Source organism: Leptosomus discolor, chromosome 2 (genome assembly GCF_034619465.1).
Source record: "Leptosomus discolor isolate bLepDis1 chromosome 2, bLepDis1.hap2, whole genome shotgun sequence".
In the NCBI taxonomy this organism is placed as follows: domain Eukaryota; kingdom Metazoa; phylum Chordata; class Aves; order Leptosomiformes; family Leptosomidae; genus Leptosomus; species Leptosomus discolor.
This window is the reverse complement of record NC_141392.1, coordinates 29,380,849-29,400,554: the sequence shown is the minus strand read 5'-3', so window position 1 is coordinate 29,400,554 and position 19,706 is coordinate 29,380,849. Positions and strand designations below refer to the sequence as shown.

At 48.4% G+C, this 19,706-nt stretch overlaps 1 protein-coding gene across 1 annotated transcript; it reads right to left on the bottom strand.

Annotated features, from left to right (window-relative positions):
- Nucleotides 1-8,872: 8,872 nt before the first annotated feature.
- LAMP5 (lysosome associated membrane protein 5) lies at nucleotides 8,873-18,200 on the bottom strand. The gene is made up of 6 exons (XM_086460818.1): nucleotides 18,146-18,200; nucleotides 17,691-17,863; nucleotides 17,305-17,436; nucleotides 17,090-17,195; nucleotides 15,430-15,618; nucleotides 8,873-9,051 (listed from the first exon to the last, which is right to left on the bottom strand). Exons 1-6 carry the CDS (start codon nucleotides 18,183-18,185, stop codon nucleotides 8,873-8,875), a joined length of 819 nt encoding a protein of 272 aa, XP_086316944.1. The 5' UTR covers nucleotides 18,186-18,200.
- Nucleotides 18,201-19,706: the final 1,506 nt, after the last annotated feature.

The window sequence follows — 19,706 nt, the reverse complement described above, 5'->3', positions numbered from 1 at the left end:
AGCCAGCGACTTTTTGGGAGGAGGTTGGTGCAGAGTCTGGATAATGGCTGTGCAGGAATCCCAGCGGTTGTGTGGGAACCACGGGCAGGGACGAGCGAAACCAGCCCCGTGGAAATAATGCAGTATATAAAAACCCACTGGGGCTGTGCGGGGCCGGGGAGCGATCCTGGCCACCAGCTGGCTGGCCACGCTCCACCGTGGACCGTCGCTCCCCAGCGCTGTTGTCTTCTCGGCCATCCAAGCAGAAGGAGCCAAATGCAAACAAGGTCGGAAAGATACTAAGTAGAGGATAGCACAACCAGAGTGAAACACCAGAATTTTATTGCAGGCTACGGCACTTCTATTTCAGAAGAACACTTTTCTGACAACAAAAAGCACTTTTTATCTCAGTCATAGCAGCGCAATGTATTTTGCAACAAATTTGTAATTTTCTGTACAGTACGTTTTGATAATTTGCAGTACTTTGTCATGTAACTGTTGTGTTAGTTGAAGTAATAAGTGTAACTTAGCAAGAATTTGAGAAGATAAAGTTTCCTACTTTTTTAACCCTTTTGAAAACATAAAACGAACAAAGAAACAAGCCAACCACCTTTAGGGAGTTAGGTTTTTGCAGATTTTTCCATCAGGGTGAGGTGAGCGCTCGGCCTGCCGTCCCAGCAGCCTGAAGAGCCAACAGTAACGGATGCCTCTGGGAGCACTGGCGGTCTGGCTTTGGGCACTCGCCCTCGCAGCGCTACCGGTGACGCGGTGGCAATCAGAGCTGCCGCTGAATGTCAGCCGTCGTCAGGGTCTCCCTCCCCGTGTCCCCAGCGGTGGGCACCAACACCTCCGGCGTACCTTTGCTCACGGGTCATCATCTCACGCCGCGGCGGTCCCAGCGGTTCATGCCACCGCGAGGCCAGTTCTGTTGCCACACACAAGCTTCGTTATTTTCGTCACGCTCTGGAAGTGGGAAGGGATGGCAGGAGCCCACCCGCCCGCCCACCCAGCGGGTATCCTCCGGAGCCCAAACAGACCGTTGTGATGCGCCACGAGATGTTTGCCATATAGAAGTCGTGCTGCTGTCTAGACCTTTTTGAATGTTGATGCAACAGTTGACTACTGCGGTACAATTTTGTGTTATTTGTTGGATGACTTTGCATGTTAACTGTAGGCCTAAATAGATTTGCCTTTAAAATTTTTAGAAGTGCTTCATAATTATTTCAATGAGAAATGAATTTTATTTATTAATGATTAGTTCTTTTTAATGATGTATAATACGAAAGCCATGTTTTTCAAGGTTGTTTTTTTCTTACTGACCTCATTTTCCGGTATCATTAAGAAACACAAAGCAAATTTTGTGAAAACACAGTTTCTTTCTTATTACAGAATTTCAGAGTGAATAAATTAATTCTTATTTATTGTAGTAAGTTATAACCAAACATCTAAACCTGGCAGGAGCTGTTTCCTAAAGATCTTCCTCCAGGAGAAAAGAGTTGCCAATAGTAAAGAAGCTCCTTTAGTACTGCCCTTAAAAAGTTAAAGAATATTTGAAGGGAGAGAAACAATTAAAAAAAAAAAAAAAAAACATAAAAGAGGAGATAAATACAAACACGAACATGGAATAAATGTTCTTTCATCTGTGTGTCTTACTCCCTACTGCTTTCTCTTCTCAACCCTGTTTGCACATTTTAAGAAGACACTAAAGAAAATGTGTTTGGCTCCCGCCTCGCCACAAACACGCCCCCGGTGCCCACCCGCAGAAACCTGGAAGAGAGCACAGTGCCCACGGCGTTCGAAGGTGTTTCTGGTTTGTAGTCTTGGCAACTCAGGAAAACAGGCTGCACCAGTAAAGGCAATGACAAACAGGCGAAACTGTAATACGAGCCACAAAAGTAAATTTTTGTAACCATCTTTGAATAAAAAAGGGGTTGGGGTTGTTGGGGGTTTTTTCCTTCAATGTTCAGCACATTTTAGGCTGTATGAGTGAAGAATTTTCTGCAACTTTCTTATCATTAGATACTTTGAACAGTATTCATCAAGTTTACTGAAAGTTTTGTCGATTTCAGAGGTTTTTTTTGGTGAACACCAACTACTGGTGAGACAAATGCACATGCAAGTTAAATAAATTAATTAATAAACACTTTGATTTTCAGCGTGGTTTTTTCCCCATGCCTCGTTTCTGTTTTCTAAATTTGACTCAGTCACACAGTACTAGACCAAGCAAATAACAAGAAAAAAAAGGGGGGCCTTGTATATATATGCAAGATAGATATATATATATCTTTATGCACACATCTATAAAAGCACCTAGTGGTTTTAAAGTGTCGGCGTCTGTGTCTGCGTTGAAAGGCAGCTGCTCAGCCCCGGCCCCTCGGTGCTCGTCACAGCCACATCCTGGTTCCTGGGTCGGGAGTTGCTGGGAAAAATCCAGCTCCAGTGAAGGTCACAGGGGTTGAGCCCTAGTACCGTGAGGACCTGGGGTTAGGGAAGCCACTGGATCCAAAATACAACCTGTGCCTACCAACCAGCCATGGGAAGCCAGCAGTCAGGAGTCGGTGGCTGTACAAGCGTGAGAAAATTAGTTGTTTTGTACTTTTTGCTTGTACTTATTAGTTTAAGATATTTGAAGAGTGGAATGCTGCTGTCCAGCTACAAGTTTCCAAATTAAGAGGGTGGGAATAAGACCTCAAAAAAAGGAACATCGCAGTGGTTTTCCTGGTTGATGGCACAATCACTGCATGAACATCTACAATGAACTGCAGAATGTAAGAATAAGAAGCTGGAGATTCTGACCGTGCCTCTACCCAAAATTAAGGAAAGAAAAAAAAAAAAAAAAAAAAAAAGAAGACTTTTGTCCCAAGCACATCAGATGTAACATAACAAGGACCAGCTGGTTGGAAGAGGCAAAAAAGCCCCCACATGACTGGGGAAAAAAGAAAAAAAAATTATTTTTAATTTGCTGTAAGGAGAAAAGTGCAAAGGCTGAGGGTTTGCAGTGCAATGGGGCGTGGCAAAACCAGGCAGCCTATGAGCTAAATACCCTAAATGCATCGCCAAAACAACTCCAAAGTGAGGGGAAAAATAATGGGGGGAATAATCATTCAAATCTGTCTCATCAGCCTTTCCAAAACCCTTGACATGGGAGATTTGTTTCTCCCTTGGACCTTCCCACCCCCAAAGAGGCCAGTCCTGATCAGGGACAGAGCATCCATTTCTCATGCACCAGCCTCCCCTCCTTATCTAAAAAAGAAATTTCCCTGCAGCAGAAATCAGGTGGCTTGTCAGGCTGAAGCAAATGATGTAGTTGGAGAACTACTAAGAGAAATATCCATTTCAACCCAAGATACCATTCCGAGAGACACACACACACACACACACACACACACCCCACCCCCCCCATGTATGCACACACATTATGTTACAAAAATACACAACTTCTCCTCTACACACAGGGGGGAAAAAAAAAAGAAAAAAAAAAAAAAAAAAAACAACAACAACCCTTTTCATGGCTCAACACAAGCCAGCAATGCCAGCACTTGAAAGAAACACCCAGACATCCCGTTGCGGTCAGTCGCATAGTACAGAAAAATCTTGAGAAGCCATTAGCACACCCGTCCAGCTCTGCATGTAAAGTACTCCAGAAGACCATCCCTGTTGAAACACTTCCACCTTCCTTTCCCTGCCCCCTAAATAATCCCTTTTATTTTTGCCTTACGCATCCTTAATTTTTGGTTCATAACCATTCAGCCGTCATGCCTGCTGAAACCTTTCCTCTCAGTCTCCCCAGTAGCATCATCCACCTAATGAATCTACAATATTATTTGCTCTCTTAAGCACGTTCAAGTCTTATAAATGAGGTTTTATACTGCCTTTGCCTGCTGACGTCAGTAAATGTTTCAAAATGCATTAGCCATCACTCAAAAAAAAAAACCAAAAAAAACCAACCCACAACTTTGGCTGTTTCAACCATAGCACTTCAAACAAAGCCAGAGCCAGGCAAAAAAAGCAGGAAATAACCATGGCCTGTTACCTTGGGCTACACAGTTGACTGAGCCACATTCACCACCCTCTCTGTAAATTTGTCCCTTGGGAAACCTTTGTAGGGTCTTTCCAGGCCTCACCTCCTGCACCCCGATGGCACTCGAGCCCTTATCCTGGTCCCTGCAGTGTCCGCGCTGCAGAAGCCATTTCCTCCATCACTATCACCTTGTGGCCTGCACAGTCTTGCCCTTGTTGGGCATCTCAGCAAAAAACCCCATACTCTTCAGTTTTAGTTCTTTAGATACCAGGTGTTGGGAGCATCCACTCACCCAGAAGATGTCTTCATCTGCTGCACCACCTGAGCTGAGGTCTGCATATGGCCAGTTACTCCAGTGTGTTTATTCCCGCCTGTCACTAAGGAACCATGGCTTTTTCTGGGGTCACCAGTTCTAAAAGTATTCACAAATACCATTTTACAGCAGAGGCCGGGGCATTTACCAGCTATGTAACCCACCCCCCACCCCCCCCCCTCGGCAATACATCCATAATTTATAATTAAAGTTCTAATCAAAAGTACTTTGCAAGTCATTAACAGCTGCTCTAGTAAGTGCTTAATTATTACAGGTCCTTATAGAGCTCAGTAGGGTGATAAGTTTCTTATATTTATCCACCTTCTACTACTGTGTTCATAAACATCTATAAAGCAAAGTGTTCAAGTTTGCAGCGAGCTCATAATAAGCCACTGATGAATGAAAGCTAAATATAAAATGAAATCACAATAAAAGTGCTGCCATCCTCAAGATGCTGCTGTAATTTAATGGACGGGGGGGAAGTTGGATGGCTTTTTTAACCTCTCTCATAAATAATTTTTCTAAATTAGGCCTGGAAAGCTTAAATCGATGGGAAATTCAGATCAAATTCAGTAAATAATTGTTAGCAAAATGATGGAAAGAATTAAAAGATTCAAATGGTTTCCTTTCAACATCTTAACTTTTTCTTTAAACAAGATACATCAGTCTGGGGAACAATGAAAACTATCATTGCGCTGAAATTATTGTTTCTATTTCCTTTCTTCCCAAAAAAGAGAGGAAAAACATTTGACTTGCAGTAGCATGGCACTTTATATGTGTATCAATACTCTTTCTCCAACAGGAACATATTTTTCTATCTTAATTCAGAAAACCAAGAAATTAATTCCTGATACAGACACTTTCAATCCAAAGGTGATGCTGAGTGCTACCTGAGGGAAACCTCTATCATCTGGCATGAAAAGCAGCTGAAGTTTTCAAGGTACATAGGCATAGGGTTGCAAGAGCTGCGTCAGCTTTTGGGGGGCTGACCTCTCATCAGATGGCCAGTGCTCAAGCAGTGGGATCAGTCAAGGACAGTTTCCTGTGAGCGGTGAAGACAAAGTTTTCCTTGGGCAGCTCTGCTATGACTTCCCTTACAGGGTCACTGCCGGTTGAATTAAAATTATTTTGCAAAGTCAATCATAAATTAGCATGTTTCCATCTCAAGTACGTGTAGATGTTTGAGAGTCTCCCTGTTACACCAGGCGGGTCCTGCTCACTTTCTGCAAATGGGGAAGCAACAACATCACCTACAAGGGGCTAAAACCCACCAGCAGCTTTACTTGAACAAGATACAATGAACTCCCAATGGCTCCAAAAACCAGCCTGGAGGTAATGTTCAGCCAGCAGCTCCATCCACCAGCCGCTGCCTCTCTTAAGAGTGACACTAAGGCAGCTAAGCCAAGCCCCAAGTTTTGTTGCCTTCAAATAGGTGCATGTAAACCCTGAACTGTAGCTTCCAAGAGAGGCTAACAAAGGCTAAATGTAGCCTGTCAAATGCTGCAGGGGTGTAGAGCGGTGGGTTTCCCGCCTCCTGCTCTGGTTTTGAGAAGTATCTGTCAACCCCTCGCCAGCTATGGACAATCCTTCCTGCCTCCAAACCCACTCTCAAAATAAGTACGATTTCTGTGGGATATAAGAAACTACAGTGGAAATGTGATTGCCACCGATGGCTTGTGCGAGGACCTGTCACACCAGGTAAAAGCAGGAGGCCAAGAAGAAGGAACATAAAGACTTCGCTTGGTTGTGTATTTCAGAATACTTTGCATCTACCCTGCCCCTGCCACCGGCTATGCATTGGCTTCAGTACAAGGCTGGATGCCCTCAGCGGTCATGGAAAGCAGCTGAGACATGCAAGTCCACTACTGATACGGTCATCCCTTCACTGGGTTAAAAAACAGGGCCGGGGGTGTCATCAGAAATCAAAAACACTTCTACAAATGCTGCAATGTGCATTTCCCTCTGTAAAGCTTCTACTAAAGGCAAGTGAAAGGAAAGAATCTCTTTTGTATGTCATCCATTTAGAGTTTCAATATCCATGATACGCAACTAACTCAAGTTCTGCAAGGGAAAAAAATAAAAGAAAAGAGGGATAGATGCTGAAGAATGTGAGAAGAGGGAGGAAAAAAAGCCCTAATGTGCTCTCCTAGAGAAACAGGTGGCACAGGGAGGAAAATAGGATCCTCCTCTTTGTTTCCAGCCACAAAGTCTTTCTCTTCCCCTCTCTGTTGTTTTCAAACAACATCCCAACTCTTTTACATCTCTAATTAAACTCAACTGAGCCAGGAGAAATTGCTCCTACTGACACCAAAGAGTTGCAGCTCATTGGGAAGAAACTGGCCTCTTATTGACTGGCATGTCTCCAGTGTGGTGCAATGTCCATCCCCGTCCTGCCACCGTGTCCCACCCCACCGCTGCTCACCCACACAACCACGCTATCCCAACAGCTCCTTCATGCAGCTGCCTGGCCAAAACATGCTTTTCAGAAGCCAAATGACAATGGAGGGGCTCCTCCAGCATCTGCAGTTCAGCTGTTTGCTTCTTTTTTTATTTTGTTTTGGACGTCAAATACAGGAGCAGATGTTCCAGGCTGATGGGAGCTGGCTGGGAGAGCTTTTCTAGCTGGAGGGTAGACAAGAGCAAGGCAGGACAAAGCTGATAACTACGCCCCCTCTCTATTAAGGATGAACCTTTAATCCTTTTATTCACCCTCCTGCTACCTATGGCTTTTTCTGGCTGCCTCTAAAAGAACTTTTTCTTTTCTTTTTTTAAAAATAATAATCAGCTCATTGTAGGCAGTGGCCCTTGGTCAGCCTAAAGCCCGCCCAGAACACTTTAACTGGAGTTTTAAAAGAAAAGGGCAAAGCCACAAGCATCATTAGCACCATAATTCTGCTTCTGACATCCAAATGAGAAAAAAAAAAAAAAGCTAAGCGTAACGGAAATGAGACCAGGACTAAGACAGGACTAAAGTAAGGCTCTTGCTGCATCCACTTTCGTCAAAAAAAAAACCATAAATGTTGAAGGAGGCTGTACCATTAAAAAGCAGTTAAGTTTCTCCTCTTGCACTTCTCAACATTACAATTACTGTTATTCTCTGCTTATGACCCTGCTTTAAGCTGAAAGCAGGCAGTTTGCATGAGTCCCTATTTGGATCAAATCAGTTCAAGAACGAGAAGGCATCTTCCACAGGCTAAACTAACGAGGTCTGCACTATTGCTGTGGTAACACCAGAGCCAAGGGAAGTCAAAGGTTTCAGTGGGAACTGGATGGGACCAGAGAGAAACACGCCACTGCCCACAAAACACATCAGAAAGAAACAGCCAAGAGAGTAGAACATCATTAAATATAACCTACAAATGACAGAATACTGTCACCATGTCTTCACCAAACCATTTGTACCAAAAATACTGCTAGAATAAATTCTGCTTTTAACATCCATTCAGGTGATGTATTTTTGCACCGATTCCATTAGATATCATGGAGGTAGTAAAAAGCACTACATCATTTCAAAATAAGAAGGCGAATCAAGTATTATATATGTACATGTTTTAATTAATTTTAAAAATTGTCCACATTTAAGGAAGATTTCAAGGGTTCCCTTATAGTTTTTTTCTGTTACATTAGATTATACCTGAATAATCTGCATAGTAACTTTAACATTTCTGTTTTCTTCTTTTTTTTTTTTTTGTTTCACTGTGAAATTATCAGTTGCAGGTAGCAATGTAACATCTCAAAGACAATCACAATACGTGCAGGATGTCCAGCCAGAAGCATTTCTCAGTTGACTTGCAGTAGCATGGCACTTTATAGTTTGTGTATCAACGCTCTTTTCTTTTTTTTTTTTTTTTTTTTTTTTTTTACTATTTTTTTAAGTTTAGTTCAGATGTGGCTCAAGAAGCAAAAACAAACTTTCTTCGGTCTCAAGTGTGGGGTCAGCTCCTCAGCTGGCTGCAATCTGCTCCACTGGAGTAACTCCAGTTTATACCAGCTTGAGGTTCTGGCCTTTAATTTTTAATTTTTTTTATCCAAACAGACCTGTATTGCCTTCATGCTTTCCTTAACATGAGTGCAAACTTCAGGAATGTGGTTTGACTCCCTTCATTAGAGGGCCGTAATGAAGTCTATGCAATGGCTCTGCCCCCAGCCCTGCTCCTGCTCGGACAGGAACCGAGCAGGCTGAACGCTGCCAAGAGCGACACGCTGGGGAGGGAAGAGTCTCTTGAGAGGGGAAAAAAAAAAAAAAAGAAAAGATCTAAGTTTGCTCCCAGTGTTAAACTTTGACATGTGAAGCATTTCTGTTTCCAGATGATCAGCCCAGCTGCTTAAGAAGGTATTCATCCCACCTACTGCCACAGACTCCTAAAATCAGAACAGCCATGCCTCTGCACTGACTATGTTAAAAGTCTGACCTCAGCTTGTGCGTCTCCATGAAATACCCACGGTTAGGTGTTGTGAATACCGCCTCTTGCCCCGCCCCCGGACCTTTCCTCACCCTTAGAAAAAAGTGCTTTTGCTTTTTCTACCTGATAAATATTTGGGCTGCTCAATCCTGTCTCCTATCCCATGTGTTTGTACTGAGATCTGTCCCGAGGAATTTGCACTTGGTTGGCTGTCAGCTTGTGGTGGATATGGTAAATGCAGAGAGTTATCACGATAACCAACCCCAGTATCAGGCCCAAAATCAGAGGCAGGGTTTCTTCTAACTGCTCCCTCTGGTCCACCGGGCACTTGTGTTCTGCAAGGAAAGAAAAAAAGGAAAGTGAGAAAGAGAGAAATGAATGAGACATTGCAAATCTGAACTCCTGCTGCAGTAACGAACCGACCTCCCTGGAGTCACGGCTCTGTGCTGGGGCTCCCTGCGCAGCAAAAAATAACTGCAGCAGCAAGGAGAGACAGCATCGGAGTCCCAGGGAGAAAATCAATTGCTTTGGAGGAAAGTGAAATCACAGTCACAACGCAGCATCTGGAGGGAGAGGTAACATCTATCGAACCAGCCAACGCGGTGAGAAAAAACACTTTCATGGCCATAATCACCTCCTCAGGCCTCTCTGCCACACCAGTACAGCAATGGCCTTGCTGGGAACAGGACAGCAAAAGTACAAGTTCCCTGATCGTGGCTGAAGATCTGCTTTGTTTATTTAGTTATAGTCTATAAATATTGTATCACGAGACCTCAACATCAGTAAATTTTAATCTTGCATCATCGTTAAAAGATTTTTCCCCTCTCTCTGCAAGTTGACAGATCCAACAGCACTTCTCCCCCCTCTCTGTGAGCTCCCCATGGGGAGTTTACCAGGACTGGCAGAGCACACGTGGGTTTTTTTACCAGCACTCAATGTTTTTTGTCAAATATGGCAAAGGATGAGCAGAAGTAACATGAGCCTCCTTAGTGTTTTTCTCTCTGGCCTATGAGTCCCTTTCATAGTCTAACAAACCACTAGAAAATAACCACAGCTACAACGGGAAAACACTTTTCTATTTAGCTTGCAAAGGCCACCAAGGTTAGGATAGACATTACACTGGTAATCCCACTTCAGCTCCCTTACACTGCCAGAGTCTACCGCAGGCCTGAATGACAGGATCACAATTTACTTGTTTCCCCACGGGACTGTTGCTTATCTGTGCTGATGGACAGGCAGGGCCAACGCTGCCAGACCAAAACCAAGAAAAATGCCAAATCTGGAAAAAAACCACTCCCCACATTATGGCGTACAGGAGGGACAGCACTCTGGCCCCTGGATCATCTTCTTCACAATATATAATTGTGCTGAAAACAATGAAAACAACAATTACTTTAAGGTGAAAAAAAAAAAAAAAAGCCTGCATGTGAGATGAACAGATACAAAGGGCACTACTAATTCCTCCCATTGCTAAAGACTGTCCAGATGGGTTCCCCAGGCAGCTGATTCCAAGATGAAGAGATCTGCGATAACCACGAACCGCAAACACTCTGCAAATCTAACGGCATGTGGCAAAGAGCAGGAAAATCCCAGAGAACCCCTAGGCCCAGGCAGGAGGTGACAGCAAGGATGTATCTCCAGCAGTGCCGGCACCTCCGGGAGCTCCGGCACCTCCCAGAGCAGAACCACCCTCCCAGCACCAGGCTCGCAGCGATGCCATCAGGAAACATTTCGAGCTGTAAGTGAAGTAAAACAAAAAAGCAAAAGTGAAATGTAGTCTAATAAACAAAACAAAACAAAAAAGTCCTTTTCAGTTCCAATTGCTCACTGTTTCACCAGAGGAGTGATTAATCACCAGAACTGTGTTACAGGCGATTCAGCAAGTGCTGCAATGCAGGGGTTTTTTTGTTTGTATTAAGTAGAAAGGGGAAAAAAAAATCCTGATTATTACTTAGCTCCCAAAATTTGGTTTCTAGAGCTTTATGAAAGTCTTCCCAGTTTAGGATGCTACAGGCTGACAAGACTCGTGGCACCAAGGCAGAGACACAGTGGCAGGTTGGCATCCCTGGACCTGACTGCGGGAAAAGCCATGCATGGGGTAGCGCCGTGGGGCCAGGGGTGCTCCAGCCTGCCGACCCCGCTGCCCACGCGGCGGTGCAAAGCAGCACCCCTCCTCCGGGAAGGATCTGCGCGAGAGCAGCTCCTGCGCACTTGCCATGCGGCTGGAAGAGCCCGACGGGACAAGCTGCACTGATGTGCCGATCAGCAGTGGTTTAGTCCAGCCGCTGCAATCTACTCCTATGGGCACGGATTTTTGCTTTGAAAGTGGTTTAGCTTAAACCCTACAGAAAACAGGCCTGCTGCTGACCCAGCCAACAGCATTCACCTGTGCTCAAACACGGCAGGTTTGCCTGTGTGCCTTTCCCTAAACAGGAACGATGCTGCCTTTGCAGGAGAATGGGGTGAACGCGGTGTCTGAAGCCAATGAAGGTGGCAAAGGTAAAAGCACTAGTGCTGCGACGCAGAGGACTAACCCAGCTCCAACGCCCCTGCATTGAAATATTTGATTTCCCAGCTTTTGCCAAAGCAAACTGGCTGTAGAGCACAAAACGTGCCAGAGGACATGGCCAAAACTCCGGTGTCCACAGAAAGTCACAGCTGTATTTCAGCGTCTGAGTCACAACTCATAAAGGTGTCAATTCTTGCAAGCAGCCAAGGCAGAGAGTCATTTATCCTGACTTTTTTTAAAGAGGATTACAAGAAGAAAAAAAAAAAAAAAAAGCCCACAGGAAAAAAAGAAAAAAATCAAAGCAAAGCTCGCCGTCTCCAGCAGCACACCCACCAACCCTGCTGCTCTCCCAGCTGCACCTCCCCGGGCAGCGAGCACTCTGCCCTGGCAGTGAAGGCAGCCTTGCAAGGCAGCCAACTCCTGCCTTCCCAACACCTTCTCCTCGCCAGACACATCCGTTTTCTCCTCTTGGAGCAGACCACCACTGTCTGGGCTCTTTGGAGAGCGTAGGGGGAATGGGGCTGCAGGGCACGGAGGCACAGGCAAGTACTAAGCACAAACACACTCGTAGCGGAACCAAGGCTCTCCGGATGCTAGAAGGATGACTTTTGTATTTTAACATTAATATAATGTTAAACCACATCATTTTACAACAAATAAAAATACCTCACATTTATAACAATGTAGTTTAACATTTATACAGCATTTTGCACCCAAGAGCTCAAAGCATTGCATAGGCACTGAGGTCCACAACGCCACGGGAGGCAGGTAACAGGTATCGTTCCTGGTTTATCAGCAAAGGAAAATGCAAAGGGGGAGCAGGAGGGGAGAAGGGTTTGCATAAAGTCAGCACGGTGCGGGCAGGTGGGTTGGTTGATGGACGACAAATGAAATCATCGCATTGGGAACTGCTATGTATTTTAAATCAATGCCTTCTGCATCAAAACAGCCCTTTCCATCAAATTTTCCTGAGTATTTTGCTTCAGGTCGCAGGGATCTCAGCATTTCCCAAATCGCTGAGTTTTACCCTTAAGTCCAGGAAAGCAAAAAGATCCCTGGCAAATTTTAACCACGTGAAAAGTTCAGGTGATGCCGGGAATTTTGCTGCCTCCTGAACCCGGCAGGGTCACCCCTTTACTAGGGAGGTGCCACCCCGCAGCCCCAGTCCCTGCCCCGTTGAACAAAGACTGCAGGAGGACACAGAGGAGGCACTTAGGTTCGTTCCTCATTGTTCTTTTGTGCTGCGCTCCACCCAACACCGCGCAGCACCCAGGCTCACGTACCACCACCGTTTCTATGGTGAGTGCTCGTCCAATTTCAGTACTAGGCTACGAAACCACCCAACAGGACCATTTTCTTGTGTCAGCATCCTTCTGCAGAACAAACAGCAGCACGGCAAAAAAAAACAGCGTTTTCTTGCAGTCACGACCACAAGCCTGAGAACCTGTGCAGGGGCTGTTTGAAGGGATGGTAAAACAGCTGCGTCTGGCATGACAGGATGAATTTTTGAGATGGGCCTTTCTAAGTGCTTAGCTTAAAAAAAGAAGAAAAAACCCACACTGGGTGCTCTTTAGATGTGGCTGCATACCTTGCCAAGAGGAGCTACGTGGTGTCAAGGAGCCTTGAGAAAAATGTGGCCCTCGTCTGGGGTGGCTCAGAGGGAGATGAGACCTCCCAGGATCCTGGTCCCTAATTCTCAGCCTTTGTATGTCTTTGTACTAGTATTTTGCATTAATTTGACTAAAATCAAAAGAGTTGATAATTTCTGTGGGGTTCTTTCACCAATTTAAACATTCTCCTCACACCCTCTTGATCCAGCTCTCTTTTTACTGATCTTCTAAGCTGAAAAATGTACACACATTTTCCCTGTTAAAAAAAATAAAATTTTCCAAGCTCTGAATGAAAAAAAAATGTTCTGCTGCTTCTGTATTGAAAAAGGTCAATATATATTTTTATATAGATATATATATGTATTTGTGAGGCTTAGAAGCAGTATCTTAAAAAAAAAAAAAGATATCCTAGCACACAACTTTAAGCATTCAAAAAAATAAAAGCAATCCAATCACTCCCTATGAGCTGTTTAATCTAACCCTGAAAGGACAGTGTCAGGACTAATGACAAAACCTTTCCCCCCATTTCTTTGTGGTAAAAGGGCCCTGACCCTCTTGCGTCTGGGCGATTCTTCTGCTCTAGCAGGTCTCTTTCTCTATTCTAAAATATTTCAAAATGTCCTGTAGCTTGTTCATAATTAATAGGAATTTTACCTAATGGAAAATTAATGAACCAAAAAGGAGGAGGCTAATTACCGTAATTTAAGACTGGCAGCGATTCTCAGACCCCACAAAGGATCGTGTTTTGCCATGCATGTGCCGAGGACACGCTCGTCTACGGGGCTGGTGGGAGAAGCGGCAGAGCCCCATGTGAAGCTTCACTGATAAATGAAGCATTCCTGACCATCTTCTCCAGGTGCTCTTTGCTATTTAACTTCCAGTGGAATTCAACACAAAGAAGTGTCATTGAATAATGAGAGCAACAAGAAAAAAACAGAAAGCTTGACAAAGAGACAAACCGTGCTTTCCTCGGGAGAAGGAATTCCCCACACATGTTTAAACACTGCTAAATCAACTTGAGGTCTCTTTGGGCCCTGGAGGAAAAAAAAAACCCACCACCACCAAAACTACAACAAGAAAGGAAAAAAAAAAAAAAGAAAGAAACAAATTTAATGCCTGATATGAAAGAACGTATCACGAAAAAGGCAGATAGTTCCCTTCGGCAATGAACCCTGAGTTTGGTTGTTTTAACTGTGAGCTCTCGGACTTGACAAGTTTGGTATCACAGAGACACAGCAGTTAAAACAGAGTCCAGACTTGCGTATTTTAACTATGCTTTTCTCAGCCTCCAAAAGCCCCGCCAAACCCTGCGTGCAGGAAGCCTGGATCCACAGGAGGAGGGAGAGGATGAAGATGTGCCAACAAAAAATGCCACGGAACTATTAAACTCTGCCTTTTCCTCCCTGTACCCTATGCAAAATATGGAACTGCTTTGATAGGAAAAAAAATTTATTTGTGCTCACGGATAAAACCTACTCCATACTACACTGGCCTTGCCATGAGTAATTCAGCCACGCACAGCTCTGCCAGAGCCAGCACACATAATAGCATGTACTTACTACACCAGTTAGAGGAATGTGAGTCATGAGCGTAAGTGCTTGGCTCTGTAGTCAGTGCTGGTTTTTTATTGTGTTCTAAAATATTTCCCACACATAAAATAATAAAGGCCCAGTATTTTAATGCTAGGCTTGAAAACAACACCACCATTTTTTAGCGCGTTATTAAAAGATTTGGCTATTACAATTTTTATTTGCATCTAGTTACAATAATGGAGTTAACTAATTTGCTAAGATGTCATTATAAAAAGAGGACTAGTCTCGAAGCCTCGATTCAGGTGAGCATGTTTACACTCTCTCATTCAGCCTGATGGAAAAGGCAGGGGGAAGTCGGGGAGGAGCACCATGGGTTCCTCGGGATAAAGGCAGGCAAAATCTGCAGGAATTCTGCCCCACGGCAGCATTGCTGCCGACTTCAGTACAACCCTTTGATACAAACAGCACATGTTAACTCACATTTTCTTTTATCCGTAATTAACGTTAAAGAAACCGAAGAGGAGGAACAGTGTCCTGTGCGCTCGGCACACGAAGTGCCTCGCTGAAGTCCCTGTTACGCTTCCTTCCCCCTTGCAATGGGCATTAATCAAACTGAAGCCAGTAAGTGCTTCCTCCCACCACAGCCCCTAGCCTTCCCCAGTGCGCAGGGGCCCTAAAAAGCCCCTGGAGCTGTACCAAAGCACCTTCCATGCTGCAGAGGAGACGCCTAAGCTTTGCGGGGCTCCCCAGGGGCCAGGCAGTTCTGGGGCTTGCTGGCAATCTAGCTAGATGAGTCCTTACAGAAGCCAACATACATGCAACGATAGCCCATGTTTTGACCAAATACCAGCTGGGCTGAATTTGTAAAGGCTTTTGGGGGACCGTGGAGGCAGGGAACGGGTTGGAGGGACTGCAGGGAGCACTGACAACCCGCTGGAGGGAGGGGAAGGTGCTCTGACAAAAGTGGGACCCAAATTCCTTCAGTACATTGCAACACCCCCACAGGCCATGGCAGCGTCAGCATCCCAGGGATGCAGGACATGCCTTCGCCCTGCACCTTACCTTCACTGAAGACAAAATCCGCAGGGATGTCGAAGGGCTGGATGCGCACTTCCGACAGCAAGAGCTGCACAGATTTCTGGTGGTCGCTGGAGATGAGCGAGATGGTCTGCTGCGCCTGGCACTCGTAGGACTTCCCAGCTGGGGTGACCAGGGCAGAGAGATGGTGCGAGCTGGCCGTGTGCTTCCAGGCTGGCCAAGGGGCAGAGACAGCGGAGGTCAGGTCCCGTCTCTGGGGGACCGATGTGACTTCATTAACAAAGCTCATGAACTGAACACGAGGATGTGCAGGCGGTGTGCAATGCGGCGGCCGCACGCTCCACTGCTCTTAAAGCAGCATTTTCTCCCAGGGTGGGACCATGCTTTCGGCATAACACCCCCACATAGCCAGGGCAGTTGCCACACCAGGGTTGCCTGCCTGCAAGCAGGAACGGATGGCTGCAGAGAGCAGCCCTGCCGGCAACCAAGGGGAGAGCTGGCTACTGCTGCCAGCTACGCTCATGTCACAGGACCTGAAGTCCATAAAGACAGAAGAATGGCTTCTATTGGCGTATATGCAGGTTTCAGCCTCGGACTGTGGTTGTACTCCCTGTATTTGGGAAATGGCAATTCCTGTGGCTGCACTTGGGCTGTGAATTCAGGCTGGAAAGAGCAATGCAATTTGGGGACCTCACTACAAAGCAAAGCAGGCCATAACACCTTTCCTGAAAATACAACATGACCATTTCACTCAGATGTAGAATGTGAGAAAAGAGTTTCCCATCACACCAAGCTTCTTTATAAATGAAGGCTGAACGCAGCTCAGCAAGGTGCAATAAGGGATGCCTTCCACCTCCCTCTCTTCTGCAGCCCTTTGTTCCCCTCCAGCAGCACAGAAGGGCAATCAGTGTTTCGCATTTGCAGTGGGTGATGAGGGTGAGGCACGGCCACCACTGTGTTTTGGGGACATAAACAGTAGAAACACCAGTGGGCAAAACAGCTCCACATCCAGTGTGTCTTATACCACAAACTCCTAATGCACCATTCATCAGAGTTTGAAAATCTGAAGGAAGAACAACTTGCAAATCACGGTATTTCCATTTTCAATACAAGACAGCTCATTTCTGAGCAGAAAGGAAACAAAACCAAAATGAAACCCAAAAGAAAGGAAACCCAGTGAGAAAAGAGGAGGCTGTTGGGCGTTGAGGCGCGTAGGGGTATGGATATTGACCTCATCGTTATCTTGGGAAACCGCTGCTTTCCCACCTATTCAACCATCATCAGAACCGAGGATATAATTAACCTTAAAGAACACCTCCTGCATGAAAGGAGACACGTTTTTCCAGAGCAGGCGGCCCCCTGCCCCGCTGCCCATCTCCTCGGGCCCCTGGGTGCTGCCGGGAGGGCCCGGGGCAGCACAGCGAAGGGGCAGAGGTTGGGCTCTCCCTCCCACAACTGAGGTGATTAAAAACAAGAATTTAAAAGGGGGAGAGTGGGATATAATTAATAAACTGTTTAAAACCGACACCTGGTCCCGGCGTTGTCTGGCGGGTTTGGAGTTTCTTTTTTCCCCGTTAAACTGCATTTAGGCGAGTAGCCCCCGAGGTGTTCGTGCCCGGCCCCCGCTCCGCGCTCGCCAGACCCCAGAGATCCGCTCGAACCCCCGTCCCCTCGGGGCGCTTACGGCTGACGGCGTCCTTGAAGTAGGTGCGCTCGGCGGTGTCGTAGGTGAACTGGATCCGGCTGAGCCTCCAGAAAGCCTCCAACCCCCGGGACGTGTTGTGCCCCTCCTGCCGAGGCAGAGCCGGTCAGCAGGACCCCGGCAATACCGCCGTGCACCTCCCCCCCCCCCCCCCCCCCCCCCCCCAAACTCCCGGGCGTGCGGGGAGAGCCCCGTACCTTCAGGAAGAAGAGTTTGAGGGTGTACGCTTGCTCCAGCCAGGAGATCTCCAGCTCCGACTCGTTAGTGCCGCACTTGCCCTTCATCTCGGCTCCCCGCGACAGGGGGATATCGGCTTGCTCCGTGATCAGCTGGAAACGGAGAGCGGGGCTCAGGAGGGGGGGAGGGGGGGGCAGCCCCGGCACCCCCCTGGACGCCCACAGCCCCGAGCTGAATATCCTCGGAGGGGATAAAGGACTTTGCAAAACTATCGGCGGATCCCGCCTCCCCCGGTCCCTGCCGTGATAACGTGCGGCGGCTCCGCGGCTGCAGCGTTGCAAATCCCGGCCCCGGCCGCCCCCCGGGCCGCGCCGCAGCTCCCCTGCACCCCCCGGCCCCCACTCACATCCACGTAGTTGCTGGCCCACACGTCGTAGGGGACGATGAACTTGGCAGCGAATTCCGCCATCAGACACGTCGTCCGGTTTTCCCGCACCACGAAAATGTCCTTTTCGGGGTTAGGGGAGAGCCCGGAGAGATTTTCAACTTCTTGCTCGGCAGCCAGGCGAGCCGCGGTGTCTGCGGGCAGAAAGGTGCTGAGCGGCGGCAGCGCCCGGGGCCCTTTGCCCTAAGCCTCTGCCGGCTCACCTTAACCCCTTGCCCAACCTCCCCGAGTCCGCTGGAGTAAGCTCTCGTGTCGCGACTGGCCGTCCCTGTCGCGACAGAGCGGGTGTCGGAGATGGGGCAGCCGGTGGCGGTAAAGCAGGACCGGTGCTCTAGCAGCTCCGGGTCTGTCTCAGTGCCGGCGGCTGCCTCATCGCGACGGGGCGCCGTGTCGCGACTCGCCGCCGCGGTACTCACGCAAGAGGAAGAGCAGCCCCGGGAGGCACCCCCCGGCCATCCTCCCTGCTTGGCCCCGGCGTGTCCGCGGCTGCTGCTGCTGCTCCTCCGAAAGGGTCCGCTCGGGAGAAAAGAAATAAAGAGTAGAAAAAAAAAAAAAAAAAAAAAAAGGATTTTTTTTTTTTTTTTAAAAAGGAGGGAAAAAAAAAAAAGCTGAAACACCTCCTCACCTCCTTTCTCAGGAGCTGCACAGGCTGCAAAAAGCACTCTGCTGCGGAGTGGCGGGGAGGAGGGACGGAGAAGAGTGTGTGGGTGTGTGGGGGGGAGGAGGAGGAGGAGGAGGAGGAGGAGGAGGAGGGGAGATGCCGGCGGAGCTGATGGAGGCGCCCACGCCGAGGGACGGGGCGTCCGCTGAGGCAGGACGGAGAGGAGGGATATTCCTCCCCCCCCGATCCTCTGGAGCTTGGGGGGCCCGCCGGCCCCCGCGGAGGGGCTCTCGGGGATCCCCCCGGGAATTCCGACGGGGAGCGGGGCCACCCTGACTGGAGCGGGGCTGAACCGCGCCGAGCGCCCCCCGCCCCTCCGAGCAAGGCAGGGGGTGGCAGCAGGGCCGCACCCCGGGGTAAGCCCCACACCGGCCCGGAGCACCTGGGCTGCAGCGAGGCACAGCCGGGTCCCCCTTCCCGCGGGGTCCTGCCACCCTTTTCGGTGGGGCGCAGGCGGCCGCTCTCGCTGTCGCCGGGCAGGGCTAGCGCCGGCGGAGCGGCAAACGAGCCGCTAAAGCGGGGCAGCGGCGGGGGAGGGGTGATCTAGTCCAGCGGCAGTAATGTCGGTGAAGGCGAGCAGCTGCTTCGCGTGTTAATTTAGAAAGAAACGTGCAGCTATTTTTGCGTGGCAAGGTCAGAAGCAAACTCGGCACCCTTTTGGAGACGGCCACAGGCACACCTGAGCTCCTCAGATGTCGTGACATACCATGAAACACACCATCACGTAGCAACGGTAGAGGTCTCGACAGCACCGAGAAGGTGCATTTAAACAATCCAGGCCGTGCCTATACGGCGCGTTATTATTGGAGGGGAGGGGTGTCGGGCACACCCGGGGATGCGACGCGGGCGAGCAGTGCCGGGTCGGTGAGAAGAGTTTGTCCCTGCCAGGCTCAGGGGTACGAGGGCCCTTAGGAGAGAGGGGGCTGTGGCCCTCACCCCATGCCTGCCGGTTTCTGGGGAAGGAGAGGGCAGGGAGGGCTGCCCGCCGGCTGCCCGCCCCCTGCCCTGCCCGCCCCGGGGCGAACGGTGCTGCCGGAGGCCCCAGCCGGGCGATCCCCTTTACTCCTGGTAAAACCGGAGCCTGCCTTTGCTCCCTCTCACGCCGGGGGCGAGCAGGGTGAAATGCCCCCTCCCCGCCCCCCCGAGGGCTTGTGTGCAGGGGAGGGCTCCGGGAGGAGCAGGCTTGTTCCCAGCCCGGCGGAACTGCCGCTTCCCCCGGGGGGGTGTGAGGAGGCGCCGCCGCGGAGCCGAGCCCGGCCCGGCCGCCGCCTGCTCCCGGAGCAGCCCCGCCGACACCCCGCGGCTCCGGGATTTCG